The sequence below is a fragment of the Stenella coeruleoalba genome, assembly GCF_951394435.1.
Source record: "Stenella coeruleoalba genome assembly, chromosome: 1".
NCBI lineage: Eukaryota > Metazoa > Chordata > Mammalia > Artiodactyla > Delphinidae > Stenella > Stenella coeruleoalba.
Genome location: NC_137169.1, coordinates 88098848 through 88122822, shown reverse-complemented (window position 1 = coordinate 88122822; position 23975 = coordinate 88098848). Strand labels below are relative to the sequence as shown.

Here is a 23975-nt window from a genome sequence, read left to right as displayed (position 1 = left end):
ATCATTTCCCAACCCCTCCTATCCTCCCCAAAAAGCATCCTCCCCTCCATGCCGTGCCCCCCATCTGATATTCCCTTCCCAACTTGGCCTACTGGGGTTGGTCATCCTTGATCCCTCTCAAATCTCTCTAGGTTTGACCCTGGTCCCCCAACACCGACACCAGAAGGCAGGGAGCTATTCACCTTAGTATCCTCAACTCCTAGAACAAGCCCTCATGTATGACAAGGCCTGGAAAAACACTTGTTGAATGAATTTTTATCCAAATTTGGCACTTATTACTACACACTTTTCCCAAATTACTTGTTGCTCATCTGTTCCCCTATTCTAAAGCTAGGCATTCATTCTCTCTTCGTTGTTTATTTCTTTCTTTTTTAAAAAATTTTTATTTTATTTCCCAGAGCCCACCACAATGCTGAGTCAAGCTCATGTGAGCTAAATAAATACTCACTGAACTAATGAATACTTGAATACACATCTCAAAAATGAGAAATTCATTTGCTTTAGACAGGTTCTTCCTTTAGAATGCAGATAACGTCCTAGGAGGGGGAAAATACTCATACACACACCTTCACACCTTCCAGTGAATTATCCTAAGCAATCATCACATTAACAACCTTCTGAGTGTTACTGAGTCAAGGGAGGATCTAGGTGTGAAAAGGGATGGAAAGGAGGGAAGACAAGCAGAGAAAAAGAGGCGAGCAGGAGCAGCCTTCGGCTCTTCAGGCGAAGTAAGACAATGGCTCAGAAAGAGATTTGGAAGGCCACACAACTTTCCTGCCTAGAGCACCAGCCAATCCTAAGTGCTTAAAATGCCAGGCACTGCCCTGACACCTTCATGAGCATGACCTCCTTCAGTCCTCACTGCAACTATGTTAGGCGGAGTGTTATTATCTCTGTTTCAAAGATGGAAAAAACAGGAGTTTGGATGAGTTAAATAACTTGGTCAAGACACACAAAAAACAAGTGAATTCAAGGCCAAGCCTGTGGCTCTGCTGAAGTCTTTGCTCTCAACCACTACACCAGATGGAGAATGGCTTCTCTGCAATTAGTAGTAGACTTAGAGGTATAATATAACTGCTAAGACCTTAAGTATGGTCTACAAAACAAATAGCAGACATAGATATGGTTGGAAAGTCTACAAACCTTAGCCTTGTCATCCCTGATTCAGACATGACATCTGGTTCAGGCCAGTCCCAGTTAATCCATAATTAGACCCCTTATTTAGCAATATGAGGCCTTAACAAGTGCGTTAAGGAACACACAATGTGGTAACCAGAATCCTCCACATAGCTGAAAAAATTCTTAATTCTTTAACTCTGAATTATTTTCCAATCCTTCAATCATCATGGCCTGCTCCAAATTCTCCTTGATCTCTTTACCATAGTTCTGTGAACCGAAAACAATACAAAAACAAGTGAGGATTTGGTCTCTAAGCATGTGGCAAGAGACTAATTAATTCATGATTTTAATTTTTTAAAAGTCATCTTCTTCAAATTCATATGGGAGTATTTTGGATGCTATGATAATCTAAGCATCCTAACTCTAAAACAGAAACTGCACTGAGTATTGTCCTGGAAGGGAAACATCTTTCCAACAAAGTCTTAAAATCTGAGCCCTTCATCTCAAGGAGCACAACGTCACAGCTTAGGGATAAAGAGATGCTTCATGAGTGGGGACTGCCCTGAAATGGGTGCCTGTCATCTGCCGCGCGTCACTGTGATCTCCAGTGGCCACATCATTCCAGCAACTCTGGCTTTCAGATCACCCACAGAGAAGGGTTTGTGGATTTCCTACTGAACATGACGTTCTGTATTTTATCTCCTTTTTGATACTCATGACACCTCTAGGAGATAAAACATAAAAAGGCTCTCCCTCACTTACAGATAAGGAAATAGAAACACAAAAGCTTCTGTGACATACTTAAAGTCGGAGAAACCACAGGCAAAGCCCTGACTCTAGGTACATAATGTCTGCACAAGATGTCACACTCAAAAGCAAGGGATGATAGTTGTACAACAATATGAACATACCTAATACTACTGAACTATACCCTTAAAAATGCTTAAGATGCATCAAAGAAAAAAAGATTTTTGGTAACTATGTATGGTGACAGATGTTAACTGGATTTGTTGTAGTGGTCATTTTGCAATTATTTGCAGATATTGAATCATTTTGTTGTACCTCTGAAACTAATATGTTATGTCAGTTATACCTCAATAAAAAATAATAAAAAACAAAGAAAAATTATTAAGATAGTAAATTTTACATATAGTATTTTACCATAATAAAAATAATTGAAAACAAAGTTTATCAAAAAAGAAAAAAAAAAAGCAGCAAGATAGTGATGTGACTTTGTATACAGGTACTGTCCTTGGTCTATAACCTTTGCTTTGATTCTGCATCTTTAAAGATCATGGTTGAGGGACTTCCCTGGTGGTGCAGTGGTTAAGAATCCGCCTGCCAATGCAGGGGACACGGGTTCGAGCACTGGTCCAGGAAGATCCCACATGCTGCGGAGCAACTAAGCCCCTGCGCCACAACTACTGAGCCTGCACTCTACAGCCCGCAAGCCACAACTACGGAGCCCAAGTGCCACAACTACTGAAGCCCGCACGCCTAGAGCCCGTGCTCCACAACAGAGAAGCCACCGCGATGCGAAGCCCGCACATCGCAACGAAGAGTAGCCCCCACTCACCACAACTAGAGAAAGCCCTTGTGCAGCAACGAAGACCCAACGCAGCCAAAAATTTTTTAAAAAAAAACAACATGGTTGGCTCAATCATTACTGCAAATATTTCTGGTAATGAGGAAGACATGACTTCAAACTTTATGTCCAATTTGATCCAATTTGATCATTTTCAGTTTCTTTCTGAAGTTACCCAAAGAAAGTCACCTTCCTTCTTTCTTTCATATTTTATCATTCCATTATTCATTCATTCAGTAGATATTTATGGAGCACCTACCACAGGCCAGGCACAGTTCTAAACTGATGCTCAGTGTTCAAGTACCGAAATAGTTCCATTCCAGTTGGTAAATCCTCCAGTCCCCTCCAGGCTGGCCACCTCGTCTCTTCCCTGAGGCCCTGCCCCCAACCCTGGACTTTCCCATGATTCAGCACAGCAGAAAGGCCCCACTGTGGCCAGTTTCCAGTTCAACTGGTGAATGCCTGGGCCTAACCCCTGATTAAATAGTTTATCACCTCCTAGACACAGCAATGAACAAAACAGACAAGGTCCCTACCCTCTAGCCTAGGAAAGAAATAACAAGTAAATACACAAATGAACCAGATAATTTCAAGTAGTAGAGTACTACAGAACAATGACTAAAACAGCAAAGGGCTAGAGGGTGACTGGAGGTGGAGGAAGCAAGGTAAAACTCAAGAGAAAGTCTCTCTGAGGAGGTGACATCAGATCAGACGGAAGAAGCAATGCAAGGGTCTGAGGTAAAAACCTGAGGTGAGAGAGAGAGAACAGAAATATCAAGGCCTTCCGGCAGGACCACACTTGCAATTCCACGGCTAGAAGGCCAGCGGGATGGGAGCATCTTTGAGTAAGGTGATCACAGAGGGAGAAAGGGCCAGATCAGGGAGGACCTTCATGGCATTGGTAAGGAGGCTGAATTTCATGCCAAGAAGAGCGAGCGATCATTAGACAGATTTGAAAGAGGGCAATGATCTAATTTATAGTTTTAAAACATTACTCTGACAATTGTGTAGCAACTGGATTAAAGGGAAGCAAGGGTGTGAAAAGGAGACAATGTATGAAGCTGTGGTGGGCATTCAGGTGAACGGTGACAGTGGCTTGGACTAGGTGATAGCAACAGAGAGGGAAAGAAGTATTCTGACTCAATATGTGTTTTAGAGTTAGAAATTACTGATGAGTATAATGTGGGAAGAGGAAACAACAGGAATCAAAATGACTACGATCCTTTGATTCAGTAAGTTGCTGATGGTAGCTCATTTACTAAAAAGGCAATGAGTAGGGGAATAAATAGGTTTGTGGAGAGAAGGAATAAAAAATTCTGCCACAGTAAATATGACATATCATTTGGATATATTATGTGGTGCTATCAGACAGGCAGTTAGATATTTGACCTTGATAATAATCCTGTGAAGTAGACCAGAAAACCCTGGTATTAACCAAATTTTACAAATGAGAAGAATAAGGCTCAGGGAAAAAGGCTTGTCTTAGTACAAATCAGTCGTCAGTGCCCCTTGATAGAGGGCTGATACCACATATTAAAAAGAGGAACACCTTCACAGCTGGGGATTCTGAAAAATACACATGTACATAGCTCACCCCGTTTGGCTACACGGCTACTCCAAAAGTAAAAGTCTTTTATGCCCAAGAAGATTCCCCCAGGAGATTATGACTTACCCAAATAGCAATATGTAATACATATGAATCTTAGCTGAGATGTATGTATAAGGCCATTACTGTCTTCTTAAAATACTTGAGTCAACTATTAAATGCATACATATAATACAAAGGCAGGCACAAAATTTTCTTTAAGGAAAGTTTACAATTCCTGGTTCTCATTTTTATTAAGGGTTTTGTCAAAAAGCTTTCTGGGGAACACATTTCTCAAATTTGAAAAGAAAATCAGCTGGGAAATGACTAGTAAAATAATAATTACACTGCCTCGCAGGACCGTAATCAGCATTTAAGACAAGCTCATGCTGCCCTCAACATTTCCTCAGACTGCTTTTCTTTCATTTGGCTGCTTTAAAGTGGTGGAAACTTCTGCATTAGAAGATATATTTTATCCCCAAGCTCAACGTATCTATTAGAACTAAACTTCCATTCAAAATTCCAAAGGTGCCATGCTGAAATTAAGGAAGACACTAAAAACAGGAAGGACGGGCATTAAGAAAGAAAATAAGAGAAAGAAGGGGTGAAGGAGGGGAAGAGCGGGGAAGGAGCGAGTAACAAATGACCTCTTCCTGATGGCAATCCCTGTGACAAAGGACTCTCGAATAACGTGCTCAAAAACATCACAAAACCCCTCAGGAAGACAGGCTTGTTTACGTGGCTTGAATCCAGAGGTTATTACAGACTCTCCATAATTTAAACACGGTGTCAATTATCAGTTTCAAATAAATAGTAATTATCAAAGTGAAAAATAAGCATGCCTGCTTAATTCAGCTTAAACCAGCACTTCACTGAACCTTCATGCCAACAGCCAGCTTTTCATGCATGCTCTTAAAATAAAAGCAAGAGCCTGGCTGGCGCTACAAATAATCCTAGTATCCTCAGAATTGGAAGGAAACTTAGAGGTCATTATATCCAACCCTCTCATTTTACAGATAAGGAAACTAAGTAAAGCTAAGAAAGATAAAGTGGCTTACCCCTCATCACAGAGCCACTTTAGGATGAAAAACTGTGCTTCTGATTCTTAGTCATGATTCCAAATACTATAGCATGCTGTCTATGGAGCAGGAAAGAAAAGTACCACAAGGGATGGCCCAAGGCTTTACTGTAGCCACATCCTGATGAGAAAAGGTGGACAGAGCTGGGCATCTCAGTTCTGGAAAAAAGGCCCCGGGCTGCGGTCTGGCTGTCAGCCTGCCACTATCCTCAGCCTACACCCTGCAACAGCTGACAGTCTTTTCAACAGCACAGCTGGGCTTTTTCCCCCAAAGCTTTTGGGTTGATGTGGCAGAGTTTGATGTCTAGTAGCTGGTGCCTCCTTCCATCAAGGTCTTCAGAAGGAAGCCGCTGAAAGGTCATGCAGCAGTGAGCTTCCAGGCTTTAGAGAAACACCGACCTTCCTGAAGGATGAGAGGGAAAAGGACACCTCTCTCCCCTGCCTGCCCAATCCCAGTATATATAGAAAATTCTAGAAGTATTCACAACAAAATTGTGTAGCACATGGGCTTCCCTGGTGGCACAGTGGTTGAGAGTCCGCCTGCCGATGCAGGGGGCACGGGTTCGTGCCCCGGTCCGGGAGGATCCCGCATGCCGCGGAGCGGCTGGGCCCGTGGGCTATGGCCACTGAGCCTGCGCATCCGGAACCTGTGCTCCGCAACGGGAGAGGCCACAACAGTGAGAGGCCTGCGTACCGCAGAAGTAAAAAAAAGTTTAAAAAAAAAAAAAATTGTGTAGCACATTCACGTGGAACTCACATTCACATTTTAGTGCCTACAGAGAACAAAATTTCTAATCAAAATTATTTTTGAAAAGTCATGTCTAGTCATTAGGGAAGTTGCAATATAAGCAGGATTTATATTCAGTTTGCTTACTGCAAACACTTGTATAGATAAATAAATGGACTGATAATAATAATAATGATGATCCTTCCCCATGCAGTCAAGGATTTCCTCTTATCCCCAAAAAAAGGAAACCATTAAGTCTTTAATAATCTTCCACTATATATTTTTTTCCTGTAAATATCCTTTCTGGGTATTCTTTTTATTAAAAACACCTATACAACTGTGGAATACAAGCTACACATTGCAGTCCCAAGATTCTCTCATTAGCTAATGGAAAATAAGATCCAAGAGTAAACAGATGATCAATACTGGTCCACACTTTCCATTCCAGATCAATTCCCAAGCTGCTAATAATATTCACCATCTCCCAATTCCACTGAAAAAGTGGCCTGGATTTTATCTGACAGTGTTAGCATTCCATTGGCCTGATTATAGAAAATAATCATGAAAAAAGTACTTACGGCATAAGCACCTATCAAAAATGCTGCATTTGCTCTTTTCCGTTGGTCAAAACAGGTGTAGTGCACAATTTTCTTTCGTGATAAACTGTATGACTAGAAAGAGGGAATAAAAAGAGTTCGTGTAACCACAGAGACAATTCACAATCAGTGAAATTTAACAACTTTCGACTTCAATTTCTATGGCATTCATACATAAGTTGTACGGGATGGAGGGATACTAGCTCATACTTTTTACAGCTCAATCATAATGTAAGAATTAGAGCATACCAAATATATTTCTCTCCAAGAAAGGAGAATGATACAATGGGAGATAAATTATTGGCATCTTTATTATAGCAGGAATCATTTTTGAAGATTTACTCTTGATCTTATATGTAAAGTCTATTCATCCTTTTTCATTCCCTAACACACCACACCCACTCCCAGAAAATTTATCTATGCTTTTCATATTATGCCATTTGTTTTTAAATGTGTCAACCAATCTATTTTCCTCTCTAAAAATTTTTAAATGTCTATATTAACCAGAGCACCAATATTAATATTTTCTTTTTATAATGTTCTATTAAAAAATCTCCTTTTAATTACCTGAAAATAAATGGTTAATGGAAAAAAATGAACCATCAAAAGGATTATGTCAGCAAACATCTTAATACAATAGCCATATATTAAATTCATGGACTCAAATGAACAGTTATTAAGCACCAGCTGCTATACGCCAGGCAATATGCTGCATGCTCAACTAAATCCAAAATAAGCGACATAGTATATTGTACGCATGCTAAACACGAAAAGAAGGTAAAAACAAAAAGATCTGTTAAAATGAAATCAAATTATTAGTAAAAGTTCAAACATAAGACAATGAAAACATGATACAACTCAATGAAATCCACTCCATTTCCTCATATTTCAAAACAGTTATATGGTTTTCCTCATATTTCAAAACAAATGGTTTTCAAAATACAGACACATAAGTACATTTTCATATTTATCTATAAATTCATACCGACTAGAAAAAGGCAGCTTTTTATACTCTACACACTAACCACAACCCGCAGAATATCTGCTTTTAGAGCCCCCTTAAAAATGTAAGAACTCAACTATATACCTTTCTTTACCCTGCTGTTTTCTACAAGGAAAAGAAACTCTTCTAAAACTCTAAAGTCCATTCTAAGATGAAACAGCAACATTCTGGCTTTAATGTGTAACCACAGAAAACATAGTTCTATGCATCATGGCTGTAAGCCTAGAAACCCTCACCGTCCCAAGTCAGGCATTTCTTTGATAACCAAGAATCATGTTCTGAAAATGGCACTGCTCTTTTTTTTTTTTTAATTTATTTATTTATCTTTGGCTGTATTGGGTCTTCACTGCTGCACACGGGCCTTCTCTAGTTGAGGTGCGCGGGCTTCTCACTGTGGTGGCTTCTCTTGTTGCGGAGCACGGGCTCTAGGCGCACAGGTTTCAGTAGCTGTGGCATGCAGGCTCCGTAGTTGTGGCTCATGGGCTCTAAGGCACAGGCTCAGTAGTTGTGGCACACAGGGTTAGGTGCTCTGCAGCATGTGAGATCTTCCCAGACCTGGGCTCAAACCTGTGTCCCCTGCATTGGCAGGCGGATTCTTAACCACTGCGCCACCAGGGAAGTCCAGCACTGCTCTTTTAAGTTGAACTTTGAAAAATAAGTGTTTGCCTCAAACCTCCTTGAGGTTTGGTCTCTTATTACCAAAGTCCTTATTTCCAGACAAGCTTACTAAAATACCCCTATGATATAAAGTTTAAAAGAGTACATTTAAAAACAATAATAAATTTTTTTTTAAAGAGTACATTTTATTCAATTCAGGTCAGTGGAGTTAAAGCACACAAGTTATCTAAAGACTTCAAGGTCACTATCAGTGGTGTTGACACTTGTCTACTTGCTTTCTCAATTTGGAATTGTTACCTGCTGGACATTTCTCATTTGTTTGTTTTTGCCAGTGATTTATCTCCATCAATAAGTTATGTTTGATTTATTGAAAGAAGGATCAAGGCTCTTAAGATCTAAGCTTCTTCTACGGTCTCTAAATCCTACACTACCTAGGGGCTTCCCTGGTGGCGCAGTGGTTGAGAGTCTGCCTGCCAATGCAGGGGACACGGGTTCGAGCCCTGGTCTGGGAAGACCCCACATGCCGCGGAGCAGCTAGGCCCATGAGCCACAACTACTGAGCCTGCGCGTCTGGAGCCTGTGCTCCGCAACAAGAGAGGCCGCGATAGTGAGAGGCCCGCGCACCGCAATGAAGAGTGGCCCCTGCTCGCTGCAACTAGAGAAAGCCCTTGCACAGAAACGAAGACCCAACACCATCAGAAATAAAAAAATAAATAAATTTAAATTAAATCCTACACTACCTAAAGACTGCCTTACAGAGGCCATGACCCCGTTAACATGAGTCAGATGGAACACAAGGACTCAGCTCTTCTGGCTCTCAGCCTCTCACTATTTTCATTTCCTGGATCCCTGACACACCTCTGAGGAAGTTTAAATTATCTGTTTCGATGCCCTTTTCTACTAAGAGTTTAGGTTTCATAACAAGCTACTCTTATCATTAAATAATGTGGAATTAAATTTATTTTACAAATTTACTCACCAACAGTGACAAACTCCTATTGCTGTTTTTTCATCGCCAATGGTCTTTACTGTTGGATTGTTTTTGAACTTTTTGTGTTTGCTTCTTTTTTGTTTTTCTCTCTATTCTAAAGTATACGGAATGCAGAGAACCATCCTACAATGGGAACCGTGAGGACAGAATTCTGAAGGAAACTTTCTTTTCACTGTATACTTATACATTTTTTAAAGTAAACATAATACAAATTAAAATTTTAAGGGAAGAATTTTTTTTACCTTTACAAGCTTTCAGAAATTATATCAGATAAAGAATATTCTTCACAAAATCTACCTAGAAATTTTAACTATTTTAAAATACCTGGACTTCCCTGGTGGCGTAGTGGTTAAGCATCCGCCTGCCAATGCAGGGGACATGGGTTCGAGCCCTGGTCCAGGAAGATCCCACATGCCGCGGAGCAACTAAGCCCATGCGCCACAACTACTGAGCCTGCGCTCTAGAGTCCGCGAGCCACAACTACTGAAGCCTGTGCGCCTAGAGCCCGTGCTCCACAACAAGAGAAGCCACCACAATGAGAAGCCCGCGCACCGCAACCAAGAGCAGCCCCCACTCGCCAAAACTAGAGAAAGCCCACGCGCAGCAACAAAGACCCAACACAGACAAAAATAAAAATAATAAATTAAATAAATTAAAAAATAAAATAAAATAAAATGGAATACCTCCTGTTGGAAGCTGCCTACAGGATGCAAACATAATTGACTTTTTTTGAAACATCTGCCACCCTACCTACTCACAAAATTTTTTTTCTTGTGATGAGAACTTTCAGGACTTACTCTCTCAGCAGCTTTCACACATGCAATACAGTGTTATTAACTGTAGTCACCATGCTGTACGTTACAATAACTGACTTTTTTAAATGAGAGTTCTCTATCTGACTTTCAGGAAAGCTTTTAAAACTCCTAGCATTTACCTTGCTTAGGGTTAGATATTTTGGAATTCAAGTGTTTTTCTCAGCACTGCAAGTCAAGAAATGATCTTCTGTTTAGTGAAGCTTGGCCAATATCTCCTAGGTCAGATCACAGAGAGGTGAGTTCTCACTCAAGGAATCAAAACTAATTCAAAGTGAAGGATAACAGAGAAAAATCTTATATATTACAAGCCTTGTCCTAATTTCCCTCCCTGTCACAGCCAGGCCTTCCTCTTATGGGTCAGCATATCCCAGTCTTGCAGCAGTAACGCTGTTCAACAGAGGAGATATTCTGGTACTAGGATGAAAAATTTCAAGAATAACAAAACATTTTGCCAATCGTTTAGCTGGTGCTTTATATGATTGAGTTGATCTACACAACCTCTTTAACGTTTTCTCCTTCTAAATATTAAACATGTCCTTATCTTAAAAACAAAAACTACCTATTACATATCAAAGCACACTGATAACTAAAGTGCCTTTAGAGGAACATTTGGCTCGTCCTTCGAGATCTTTCATATGGAAGAACTTTACCATGCAAGAAAAGAAAGTCCTGCAGACAATAGGACTCTATTTTATAAATGAGCCCTGTAGATATTTTTTCAAGTTCTGCTGTAATATCAGGAGAATTCCATGCCTCCAAACTGGACAGTTGCCTCTTCCTTACCTGGCTGCCACCCCTACAGTCTGGTGTACCGGCCACACCCTTCATGGAGACTACTTGCTAAACCATACCATCACCTCTGGCTTTTAGTGAGCTCCTTGCTCTAATACAGATTCTTTCTGCTTTACATGAAAAGCTTAGAGATTACAAAAACACTGTGCACAATAGCAAAGTAAAGTTAGAAATTGGTAAAACAAATGAATATAGTCTTAAATTGGTAAAACAAATGAATATAGTCTTAAATATAAATATGTCACAGAAGGAATGCTAAGACCTCTGGACTATTTGTCTGCTCTGCAGCAAGGCTGCACGTGACCCATTGCAAATTATAACATGCAGCCACTATCCGCACTATATTGTAGATTTCTATCTGGAAACTGGAGTATACAGCCTTGTGAATCTTCTTAACCTAAGTGGACACAGCCAGCCCTCTATAATAACAACAACAACAGTAATATTTATTAGTCACTTGCTACATGCCATTATTTCTCAAAGCAGTAGGACAGTGCCAAAGGGGTCCAGTTTGACCAGACACAGAGTGACTCCCAAACCAAAGGTCCTGGGCAAGGCTGAAGTATAATGAGCATGCTGTGTCTCTCTTTTACCAAGAGAACATAAGCTTGGAGCCATGGAGGGCCTGGCTTAACACACTTGGCCAATGGCTCCCAGGCCAGATGAGACAGTTGAGTGCTCTCCACAACTGTGGTAGACGGGAGGAATCCAGAACTCTCTCACTGAGCTTGATAACTTGTGTGAACCTTAATTCTCAATTATAAGGCCATAACAAGTTTCACGGTTCAAAATTTAAATAATTCTCAGGTTGAACTGGTCAATAATTTAAAAACTTTTCAGAAATAAAAAACAAACTAAATTTCTATCTAAATTATATTACCATATTGTATTTCATCCTCTTAACAGACTGATTCAGAGTCACCTAGAGAGCTCATTAAACCACAGACTGCTGGGCCCCACCCCTAGAGTTTCTGATTCAGCAGGGAAGGGCCAGAGAATATGCATTTCTAACAATTCCTTGGTAATTAATACTGATGCTGCTGGTCCAGGGACCACACACTGAAATCCACTGTGCTAAGATATTGCTAAATTTTGGAAAAGAGTGCATGAAAATGTGGGAAAAGGCCCCATTCCTGGAAATGCTCTATATGGATCCTAAAATACCGTCCATCTGGTCAAGTAGCCCCAAAAGACACTTAAATTCTTTTAGGAACTCCAAATCATGCCATGTGACTTTTAAAGGTATGTTATAGAAAACATATTTCCCCAGATTCCTCAGAAAACTTTATTACAATTTGTAAATTCTTGCATTCCAGTTGATAACACCTAAGGAAAAAGTTCCTTTAATGTTTCAGTAACTAAGCTGCTTTAAATGGTGTTATTCCAGGGCTTCCCTGCTGGTGCAGTGATTGAGAATCCGCCTGCCAATGCAGGAGACACGGGTTTGAGCCCTGGCCCAGGAAGATCCCACATGCCGCAGAGCAACTAAGCCCATGCGCCACAACTACTGAGCCTGCGTTCTAGAGCCTGCGAGCCACAACTACTGAAGCCCACGTGCCTAGAGCCCATGCTCCACAACAAGAGAAGCCACGACAATAAGAAGCCGGCGCACCGCAACGAAGAGTAACCCCCGCTCGCCGCAACTAGAGGAAGCCCACGCACAGCAACGAAGACCCAACTCAGCCAAAAATAAATAAATAAATAAATAAATAAATAAATAAATAATGGTGTTATTCCAGAGGTTCCAAATTCAGATGCTCTCAGGGGCCAAGAATTTAAAGTGGGTCAGCTGGGAAACTAGAAAAGCATGCCCTACCCAATGCAGACCTAGGTCTCATGCAGGAATCTGGGCCCAAATAAGATACCACAATATATAAAAGAAGCCAGAAATCTAAAATTTAATGAAAATTTTCATAAATTACAGATGTTGACCATAAATTCAAAATTTTTAAACAGCATTCATGCCAAAAAAAACCATGTCTGTGGACTGAAAGCAGCCCATAGGCAATCAGTTTGCTGAATCTGAGTGCTGGGATACTGCAGCTGAAGAAAGTTCTAACGATCCAATCAGCATGAATTGAGCACCTGTTGTGTGTCAAGCACAGTGCTGAGCAACATGGTAACAAGGGAAGCAGAACCCCAGTCTCTAGCCTTCTAAGTGCTCAAAGTCTAATGAATATTTGATGCTAAACCAGGGGAAAATATTAGCCAAGGCTTATTACAAATGGAAGAGAATAACTACCTAGGGAGGCATTCACAGCACAGCAAGGTCCAATGGAATGATCTTAATTACAGGTACAATAATTGTTTCATTTAACAAGGTAAAAAAATAGTAACTAAAAGATGGGATTTAGTAATGAATATCTATCAATTAACATAAGCAAACCTATGGAAATTTCCAGACCTGTACTGCTTACCTGAGTGAGAATTAAAGTTCTACCACTCTTACGTAAATCATGACAAGTGTGTAATATAGCATATAAATGTTTGATGGTACTTGTAAACCCAAGTACAATGACTGCCATTTTAGAAAAATACAAACTAAGATGAGGATATTGACCCCAGACAGACATTTTCTATCTCAGAAAGGAAAGCTATGTGAAAAGTTGCATTCTAATGGGATCATTCCTGGTGAAAAACAAGCCACGGCAACTCAGACAGAGAGAGAAAAGGATGACATGCTACACAAATCACAAATACCCTAGGCTATCCTTGAGTTATGGTGACAGACACAAATCATGCACTTGTTCAGTTTAGGTCAGGAGACCACAAACTACTTAACCATTCAAAATTAAACGGTGATGCAATTAAGCTCAAAGCCAGAAAACAAAAGAGTTAATGGCCAATTTAAACAAAAACAGATTTTGGGGGCAGCCTTTCGGTAAAGTTGTTTGCCATGCTTAAAAGTAAAATCTTCAAGTCGAGTGGTTAGAATGGGATGTTTGAGCTGTGTCATTCGGCCTGATTAAGCTAAGGAAGACATTAGTGCAGCCTGGATTATATGCCCTTTAATAAAAAACAAACTGAGCCCATGCACTTCCCTAAACAAGCAAGCTCGGCCAATGATGGTGGTCAGATTAAGTAGATTACAGCACAGGGACCGTGGTGACCAAGGCATCATTCTCTTACAGTGACTAGGCTAGCCCAGTAACGGCCGCAGCAATCAGCGTCTCCAGAGCAATCAGTGGTCATTCCATTGCAAAAGCGATAAAATGAACAGGTCGTCCTGTGAGCAGCCATGACCTCTACATGTTTTACCTCCAACTTCCCCAGGAAAGGGATATTCTTGAAAATTTTCTTTGGCTGTACAAAACAAAATACGGTTTATGTTTTCATTTAAAGCTAAAATAAAACAGATCGAAGAGTTTATTTAAAAAGAAAACGGTGTCTCTTTATGGTCCATTTTGTTTCAAACCCAGTATGTTTCATTTAATGAAATGGCACCTTTGATCAAAGTAGGAGTCAAAACATCAAGAAAAGTTGCTCATAAAGGTTAATCGATCAGGCTGATAATATAGTTGAAGGTATTTGCGGATTCTCTATAAAAGGAGGTTTTCTTGCCTGAGGCCTCTGAATGGGCATAAGGGCTCCAGGCCTTGCAAACTCTAGGTAAGCTCACTCCTGTGGGAATTAACACTTTTAGCACCCCTGAAACCTCTTTAAACTACATGAACACTCTCCAGAATGTAGCTTGCTCTTCTTCCCCCAAAAGCCCATGAACCTGCAACAGAAGATAACCTCATGAAGAAATCTTCAACATGTCTTTGTAGTTATAATAAGAGGGTGGTCTGATCACTGTATCAAAAGAGTGCTTGTGTACAACCACCTGATACCGTGGCAGGTACCTGGTTACCAGATAGGATTACTGCACTGATTCATTCAGCAACAAGGACATTCCCTGAGCCCCACCATCTGCCAGGTACTTTCAGTGCTTTCATATAATCATCCATTTCACCATGCCCCCCTCCCTTGTCTGCTTTTACCCTGAAAGGGCCGTGTGGGATGTTTTGTACATTTAAAATTACCTTTCTGGCAATATTCTTTTAAATCTTTCTAAATTGTCCCCAAGATTACTGTGATTGTCCTGCTGATTCATAAGAGCAGGTGTTAAAAAAAAAAAAAAATCACTGCCCTAGAAAACGTCCCCTTTTTTCAGAGACACTCTTCTTTCCCGCAGGCTGGGGTTTTATTTTTCTCAGAGGAAAAGTGAAATCAACAGTTAAAACTGTGTTGATTATTTTAGAAAAAGCCAGTTCAATCATATTATGTTTCTAAAACTGTCAAATTATTGAATCAGTAATTGAAAGATTTTCTTAACTGATTAACTTTGAAAAAGGTACTCTGCTTTTCAAAATACCACTACCTTGTCTTTAATTACTACAGTCTTCTCTTTTAGAAGCTCATATAGTCCAGCCCAGTGTTCTTAGCATTGTCTGTGCCAAAAATCCCTTTGAGAACCTATTAAAAAGTTATGAATCCTCTCAGAATAAAAATGTAAATACATACAAAATTTTATATATAATTTCAGAAGTTTATGGATTCTTTGAAGTATAAGATTACAATAATGGGTCTAGCCTATCAATCATTGATGACATTTTAAATTAAATAACATACACAGTTTTGCAAACTGTCCTCACTTCATTAAATCTTCTTCCTTTGACTGATTCCCTTATTATGGTAACTCTTGACCAGAAATAGCAAACTACTACCTATTACTGTATAACTCTTAATACTTGCATTTTTTAAAGTATAGTTTAAAATGAGAAACAGGGTTTTTGCTGGTGGTAGTGGTTTCTGATTTTCGTTTTTTAATCTAAGTAAATGTGTAATGGATAATTTTAATTCATATAATTAAAATGAAGGCCATTGGGAAAAGAATGAATACAAATACACACACACAAAAAATCAGTAAATCATCACCTCAAATCATCAACTTTAAAAAAAAACCTTTTAACATATAAAAAATAAGAAATTTGGGTTTGGAATAGAATGTACTGTAAAATATTACCTATCTACCTAAGGTATCAAATAAAGGGGAAAAAATAATAAGAGGTCTACTGGAAGAAATAAAAATTTCCAAAGTAGAAAATAAAATGCGCCTCAAAGAGTTAGGAAACCACACAGAAAAAGAATTCTAAGAAGTTCTTTGTTAAAAGAACAGAAGTTATTTAAGTTATTTTAACAAAAGTTATTTGTTAAAATAATGCCAATTATTCAGAGAAGCAAAGGAGTTTGAGGACCAAGTCAGTGGCATCAGATTGGGTATTTAAGATGTCACTAGAGCAGTTTCAGCACAGTTAGGAAGACAAAGGTGGGGGAGCAAATGATAAGAAATCAGTGCGAAGTAAGGATGTAATCATGCTGAGGGCAGGATATTGAAACCTCTAGAGGCAAAAGGTTGGAAGAGGATCTGTAAGTCATGGGGATCGTGATAAGGCCAAAGCAGTTTCTGTGTGTTTAGTGACCCTGTGCTGGACACTTGGAGACAAAAGTCTCCATCTTTTGATAAGGCATGCCTCCATCCTCTAGGAGCTCAAAGTCTAGTGAGAAAGATAGATGCAATTGAAAATTGCAAATTATAACTGAAATTATTATTTCAATTAAAATTAAAATTACAACTCATCAGTAACAGAGATCTGCACAAAGAATTACAGGAAAACAAAGGAGGCACCTCCCACTTTGTCCAGCAGCACAAGGAGATGCTTACTAGATGTGGTGGTGCTTGCACAAGGTCTTAAAGAATGAGGAGTTATCAAACCAGAGGGCAAGGGCACTCCAGCCATACTGGATGTCACACGCAATTGTGTGGAGCAGCGCTGTGGTTCGGGGTAAAGTTCAAGGCTAGGAGCAGCAGGGGTACTGCAATCTTCAGTAACTCAGTAAGTTAGTGCATGAAATCACCCACTGGGAAGATGCCAAGGGTGGGAGTTGTCAAAGTGAGCAAGACAAAAGGCATGGAAGTATGGTGCCAAAGGTCTTACCAAAATGAGTGACCGTGGGCTGCAGACAAGAGACATCGGAAGGGAGCTGAGGGCCTAAAAGAATAGGGAAACTGAAGGCCTGGAGATTACACAAGGGTGAGAGAGACGATGTGGGAGGCGTGTAACAAGGAGGGTACATTCAAAATCCGAAAGGCTAGAGTCTGGGTTCCAGGAGGCAAAGCAGCCGGAGTGGCAGGAACGGTCACTGGAGTAAAAAAGAAGCAGAGGAGCTATGAGGCCACCACGGGACAACAAGGGGAAGTCAGTCAGGGCAGTGCTGTGGGTGAGTGCAGGAAGATGATAAACCAGAGGCTGTAGTTACCAGTGAAGGTGGAGAGAAGTGTATGAATGATGCAGTCAAGGGCCTGAGAACCGGCCCCGACCTTACCCTGCAGCCTTGGGCAAGTCACATGCCTCTCCTGGGCTTCCCTTTCTGCACCTATGAAATCAGGAGCCTGGACTAAATGGTTATTTGGATTCCTAAAATGATATCGCATAGCTTTCGCATATGGAAATGATAGCTATGAGGCTGAGGTGTTCGTAAACTTTGTTGAAGAACTGTCTTTATTGTATCTATCAGAATTCACGAATGTTACCTTAGTAACTTTCTTTTGTATAGGACTTCAAAATTTACAAAGCTCTCTTACACATATTTTCTAACCTCTGTACATATATAATCCTAACCACCTTTCTGTGAGAGCTCTATAAACCCTATTTTAGAGCTGAAGAAACAGATTCTACAAGGCTGAAGCGACGGCAGCTTTGAATTGGTAATGTAAGTCTTTTTCTCCTGATAAAGAGATTCTACTTGGTATGTTTTATTGAGATAACCCATGGCTTACTAACATTTAAAATTCATTCCCTCAGCAAGTAACAAGGGTCCCACTAATTGTACTAAAGCTAAAAAGGTCATTCATTCCAGGCATCCATCAGATTACCTGATCACTGAAATGAACAGAGGGGACTGTCTGAACTTTATTAAATTTGTATAATGTTGAAAGAAAGCTTTGTAAATGAAAAATATCAAAACAAGTCCTTGTATATGCTTACCCATACTGTTTAGTATAGACCATGATAGTAAAATAGTCTTAATTCAATCCATCTACTCTTATGTACTTGTTATATAGAGCACTGAGTCAGACCAGAAAATTTGTTTTCCTGATAATGGTTCCTTTCTCTTCAATCATTCCAGATAGCAGACAGGTTCCACACTGTTGATTATAATACCCAGTTCATACCAACTACATACTAACAGGACTAATCAAGAAAGTGAAGAAATTCCTAGGTCCTCAAAAGGAAGAAATGGCTTTTAATTATTTATGAATTATCCTTTCCTTGTTCATTCATCCATAAAAAGTCCATTTAATATTTTTTATTAAATCTTTTGGGGATATTATTTGCTTCCTTGGTGATTACAAAAATTTTAACTTTATCTTTTAAATGATAGGCAGTAGCTTCTTTTCTGAAAAATGTAAGTAGGTTTAGAAATTGAGTTATTTGTAGTGAGGTGGATGGACCCAGAGTCTGTCATACAGAGTGAAGTAAGTCAGAAAGAGAAAAACAAATACCATATGCTAACACATACATATGGAATCTAAAAAATGGTTCTGAAGAACCTAGGGGCAGGATAGGAAGAAAGACGCAGACGTAGAAAATGGACTTGAGGACACAGGGAAGGGGAAGGGGAAGCTGGGACGAAGTGAGAGAGTGGCATGGACATATATACACTACCAAATGTAAAACAGATAGCTAGTGGGAAGCAGCCGCATAGTACAGGGATATCAGCTCGGTGCTTTGTGACCACCTAGAGGGGTGGGATAGGGAGGGTGGGAGGGAGACGCAAGAGGGAGGAGATATGGGGATATATGTATATGTATAGCTGATTCACTTTGTTATGAAGCAGAAACTAACACACAATTGTAAAGCAATTCTATTCCAATAAAGATGTTAAAAAAAATAGAAAATGAAATTTAAAAATTTAGTATGAATAAAAAATAAAATTTTTTAAAAATGTAAGTAGGTTTTACATACTATGTATTTCTGAGTCAGACACTACTTTAGAAATTAATCCCCTAAAAAGTTGATTACAACAGATCTTATGTGATTTTTGACTTTAAAAATCTCTCTTTGGTATCATTCCATGTCCATTTAGCATGTTGAGATCAATGGCAAAAATCTGTGAATTCATATTTTACAGGAAATTCTCCATGATAGACTGTCTTTTATACCTAAGTACAATAAAAATCAATCAAATCAAAAGATTATCATTAAGCAGGTAATATATACAAGGCACTGCACTATGTCATGCCAGAAACATTTTACCCAGCAGAAAGATTAAACTATCCAAGCATTATAATTTAGTGGTTATCCTCAAGAGCATGCTGTGTAGATTTCACCTTGCAAACTGAAACATTTAAGATCCCCATTTAGAAAATTGAGAGAAAAAGATAAATATTTCTTTCTGTGTGATGAAGTAAGTTTACCAAAACTAGGAATACAGATGTCACTCTTCCTCATATATGCTTAGAATTTAAGAGGGAAAAAAAGCCACATGTAAAATTTAAAAAATAGAGATGAATAGTGAATGTATGACCCAAAATTTGTCATAACAGGTAAAATCCATGCTCTATTGCTGCTAGTTGATCAATCTCACTTGGCTGTTAACTCTACAGAGGTGACATTCAAGAAATACACAAAAATTTCAATCTTGATCAGATAGAAAAAGCTTATGCTCCAGAGCTCCTGCCGTGCAATGATGAGCCAGCCCCCTTCATCGCCTGGTAACAGTGTCCAGAAGTGGACCTGAAGGTTTCAGAAAAATCATCCTAGGAGGGAATTTGATAAACTCATTAACAACAACCTGAAAGGATTTGAGTTTTCTTTCTTAGATCACTATTTCAATGACTTCATTCAGCTCATGTTTCCATTGATCCTGAAAAATGAAAGAGGTTAACATGTCCTTTGTGGGGTAATCAGGTAGATCAATTTCAACTTCTAGGTGAACTACTCACTTAAATTTCCAAAGATCAAGATTACCTAACTAAATGGTATATGCACAGCAACCCCACTGGTTAGATTTCACAGTTCAAATTTTTAATACCAAAATATAAACATCACCACAATACTCACTTTTAGTTTCTTGTTTAGTTTACAGCAGTATCTGTACACCATTGCCAAGTTCAGAGGTCCAAAATCTGCATAGAAACTGAGATTTTTTTTTTAAGTAGTATTTAGTAAAGATATTTTCAGTAACATCAATGCTCATTTTTATTTTCATTAAAGTTACAATCAGGTTTCAATTATCTTTGGGAATAAAGGTTAGTATACGACTGAATCATAATAATCCAAATAACTAGTGATTTCACCCTGCCAATGCCCTCCAGTTACTATAACCAGTCTCATAACAGGGAACTATTTGGACAGTTTTGAGTTCCACCTCCTTTTATCTCCCTGCCAGGACATTAAGTAAAAGAATTAAAAAGCAAGCACTGAAAGAACCAATATGAACAAAACATATATGTGGCCTACACTTCCTGGTTTTATTTATCACCTACTTAGTCATAAAGCACATGTACACTAAGTTCTAATTCCAACTATTCCACTCAAACTTTGCTCTCAATTTTCAAGTATCTTAAATCCAGTGGTCTTATTTTCAGTTTCATTCTCCTTGGACTTTCTGTATTATATAACACCCTGGCTCGTCTCCTTCTCTCCACCCCTTTACATCTCCAGGATACACGCATCAGTCTGCAGATCATTTGCTGTCATGAATTAAACGATAACACTATGGAAAACAGATGGCTCCTAACCCAAGACCCAACATCAGTTTTTCCCATCTTCAGCTACCTGCTGGACTTCCCATCTATGGGTCCTTCCATCACCTGGAACTCAACCCATCTTTCCTTCAAATCAGCCCTCCAGGCTGAAAACATTTTGTTTCTCCCAGTTGCTCAGACATGAAGCTTCCTATTAATTTAGTTCAAATAAATATTAATTTAGTTATTATATATCAAATAAGCTACTACTCTAAGTCATCCCTTCCTTTTCTATTCCTACTTTAGCAACAAAAGTCCAGATCTTTCTTCATCTCACATCTTTAGTGTTTTAATTCTCTCTCTCCTGCCCAGTCAACCTATATTCCACACTAGAAATTAATCTTTATAAAATCTCACTTCTCACATATCCTCTCACTGTTCAAAAATGTTTAATGGCTCTTTACTCCCTTCAGAATAATTCCTTGGCTCAGAAATCAAAGCCCTAACCATCACAGCCCTAGCTTCCAGGCTGATCTCTCCTAATAGTTTCCATATGGAATCTTCATTCCAACAAATATGTCCATTCCTCATTCTCGAATACTCCATGCATATTCTTAATCCAAGCCGCTGCTCAGATTGGTCTCCTTGCCTGGAATGCTCTCCTTTTCTCTTTCTACTACCCTCTAGTTTCCTCAAAATCCAGTTCAAGTCCTACCTCCTGCACTCACCCTAAGAGAAAACTAACCACCCTTCTCTCAAAGTTCCCAAAACTTACCATATGAGCCACTGTTTTGGCCCACGACACATACCATCACATACTATGAATTATCCTTTTAAGTGAAGATCCTACCTGGCCAACTACAGTGTAAGCTTCCCACTCAGGGACTGGACATCTTGAGAATGTCCTGCTCATAATAAACTTCAACAAATAAGTCTTCATTATGACTATTTTGCTCATTAATGCCCAAATTCAATTTAGCCTAGACTATAAATTTACTAAATATCAACACGTTTCCAAAAAAAGCATCCCCAAAAGACATTTAATTTTTTAAATAAAAATTAGGATTTAATTTTTTCTGCTACCCAAATTACACTACCATAGATATGTCATTACAAATCTGCCAAAAGCCTCTTGCCTTACTTAAGAATACTATACTTGGGCTTCCCTGGTGACACAGTGGTTGAGAGTACGCCTGCCGATGCAGGGGACAGGGTTCGTGCCCCGGTCCGGGAGGATCCCACATGCCGCGGAGCAGCTGGGCCCGTGAGCCATGGCCTCTGAGCCTGCGCATCCGGAGCCTGTGCTCCGCAACGGGAGACGCCACAACAGTGAGAGGCCCGCATACCGCAAAAAAAAAAAAAAGAATACTATACTTGTATATTTTATCCATCTTAAACAAGTAGACAATATTTTGGCCCTTATATTCAAGGTAACATGAAAATTAGCCGTTCCTGCACACAGGTTTCATGAGAGTAAGAGTAGACTTGCCAAAAAAGGAAACCTGCAAGAATTTGAAATTAAAAGTTCTTCTATGTCTAGTCCCCAGTGTGATGCTGTGCTCTAAGTATAAAAAAATACCCATGAATCCAAAATGAACTATGCCTACAACAATTACCGACCAGTTCAAGCCCTGTCGACAAGAATCCACTCAAAAGAACCAAAATGAAAAGACTGTACAAATAAGTATGTACCAGCACTGATTAAGGCAGCCTTGTTTCTATCACAGAGATTTCCTTATCTTTGGGTTATTGTAAGCAAAACTCAACTAATATATCTTATTTTGCTACTTGAACATGAATTTTTTTTTTTTTTTTTTTTTTTGCGGTACACGGGCCTCTCACTGTTGTGGCCTCTCCCGTTGCGGAGCACAGGCTCTGGACGCGCAGGCTCAGTGGCCATGGCTCACGGGCCCAGCCGCTCCGTGGCATGTGGGATCTTCCCAGATCAGGGCCCGAACCCGTGTCCCCTGCATCGGCAGGTGGACTCTCAACCACTGCGCCACCAGGGAAGCCCTGAACATGAATATTGAGACATAGGACTTTAAGGTAAATCTGGAATTTTTAGTTAAGATTATTTCAGCTTTCTTAACTCACTGTGAACAAATTTTAGGAAAGCATATAGAATGCAGGTCATCTAATTCCAGTTTCATACTAACCATTATAAGCCGACTTCAATTCCAGACTCAAAGCTATTCGTAACAATAGAGCCAGCTTAGCCACACGTACTTTTGGAAGCAACATGGTTAATGAACACACCTATTTCACCAAACAACATGAAAATAAATTGGTATACTCCAACAGCACAGGAAAAAGTAAATCAAATACAAACCTCGTCCTTAAGTTGATCTGCACTCTCCAATATGGCAGCCACTAGCCACACGTGGCTATGTAAATTTAAATTAATTGAAGTTAAATAAATTAAAAATTTAGTTCTCCCATCATATTAGCCCATTTCAAGAGTTCAAAAGCCACATGCGGCTAATGGCTACCAAGATGTACAATACAGATATATAACATTTCCATCACTGCAGAAAATGTTATGTGCTGATAGACAACACTGATCAAGATTTTAAAAAAAAGAAAGAAACAAAAAATAACAAACAACTAGAGAAATATAAATAAATAACTTATTTAAAATAACTAGAGAAATAATGAAGCACCATGAGTGAGGTATAGATGAAATGTTTAAGGACAATGTCCTTTCCTTTCAGGGGCCCACATTTTTTCCCAACAGTGAGATTAGGCTCTGGTAATTCTTGTCCCTTCCTGTTCAAGGGGGTCATAGTTCCAGAAAGCCAGTTTGGGACCTAGGACAGGAGAGGGTGGAAAAATAGAAGAGGACCTAGTCCCCACTACCCTTCACAGTCCCTCAAAGAGACAGTTAGCTCAGAGCATCAGATAGCTACAATGAAAGATGTATACCTCTATCTTGACCACAGCCCCAGGCTAAGGGTAGAAGAAAAACAAGCAATCTTAACCTAGAAGGTTTCTAACCTCACAATACCTTGAAGCTCAATGAGCCAGCGTTTATATCCTACAAAAGGAGGGATGGCTTTCAAGTCACACTAAGAAATTCAGTCAAAAATTTTGCACAGCCAAGAGCAATTTAGAACATGTCTTCAAAAGTCAGAATTGTCACAGACAAATATAAAGCCAACAAACTCTATCTTAAGGTCATTTTATATATCCTTTCCTTACAGTGCTTACAGTTCTAAAAATATATATGTATTTATAATATAGTTTTATATACATATAATTTTCTAACAAGCTAAATACATTTCTGAAAATGTCAAGAGCATTGAAGAAAAAATGGTCACAGCTGCTCACACC

At 39.3% G+C, this 23975-nt stretch overlaps 1 protein-coding gene across 2 annotated transcripts in view; it reads right to left on the bottom strand.

Annotated features, from left to right (window-relative positions):
• CDC14A (cell division cycle 14A) overlaps nucleotides 1–23975 on the bottom strand; it is a gene marked incomplete at its 3' end in the record, with an annotated part of 164610 nt that overhangs the window by 125425 nt on the left and 15210 nt on the right. For both annotated transcript variants that reach the window (XM_079913594.1, XM_079913593.1), the window contains exons 3-4: nucleotides 20020–20095; nucleotides 6673–6765 (exon numbers count right to left, since the gene is read on the bottom strand). In XM_079913594.1, coding sequence (XP_079769720.1) covers nucleotides 6673–6765; nucleotides 20020–20061 — 135 coding nt within the window. In that variant the 5' untranslated portion in view covers nucleotides 20062–20095. The remainder of the gene's footprint in view (nucleotides 1–6672; nucleotides 6766–20019; nucleotides 20096–23975) is intronic.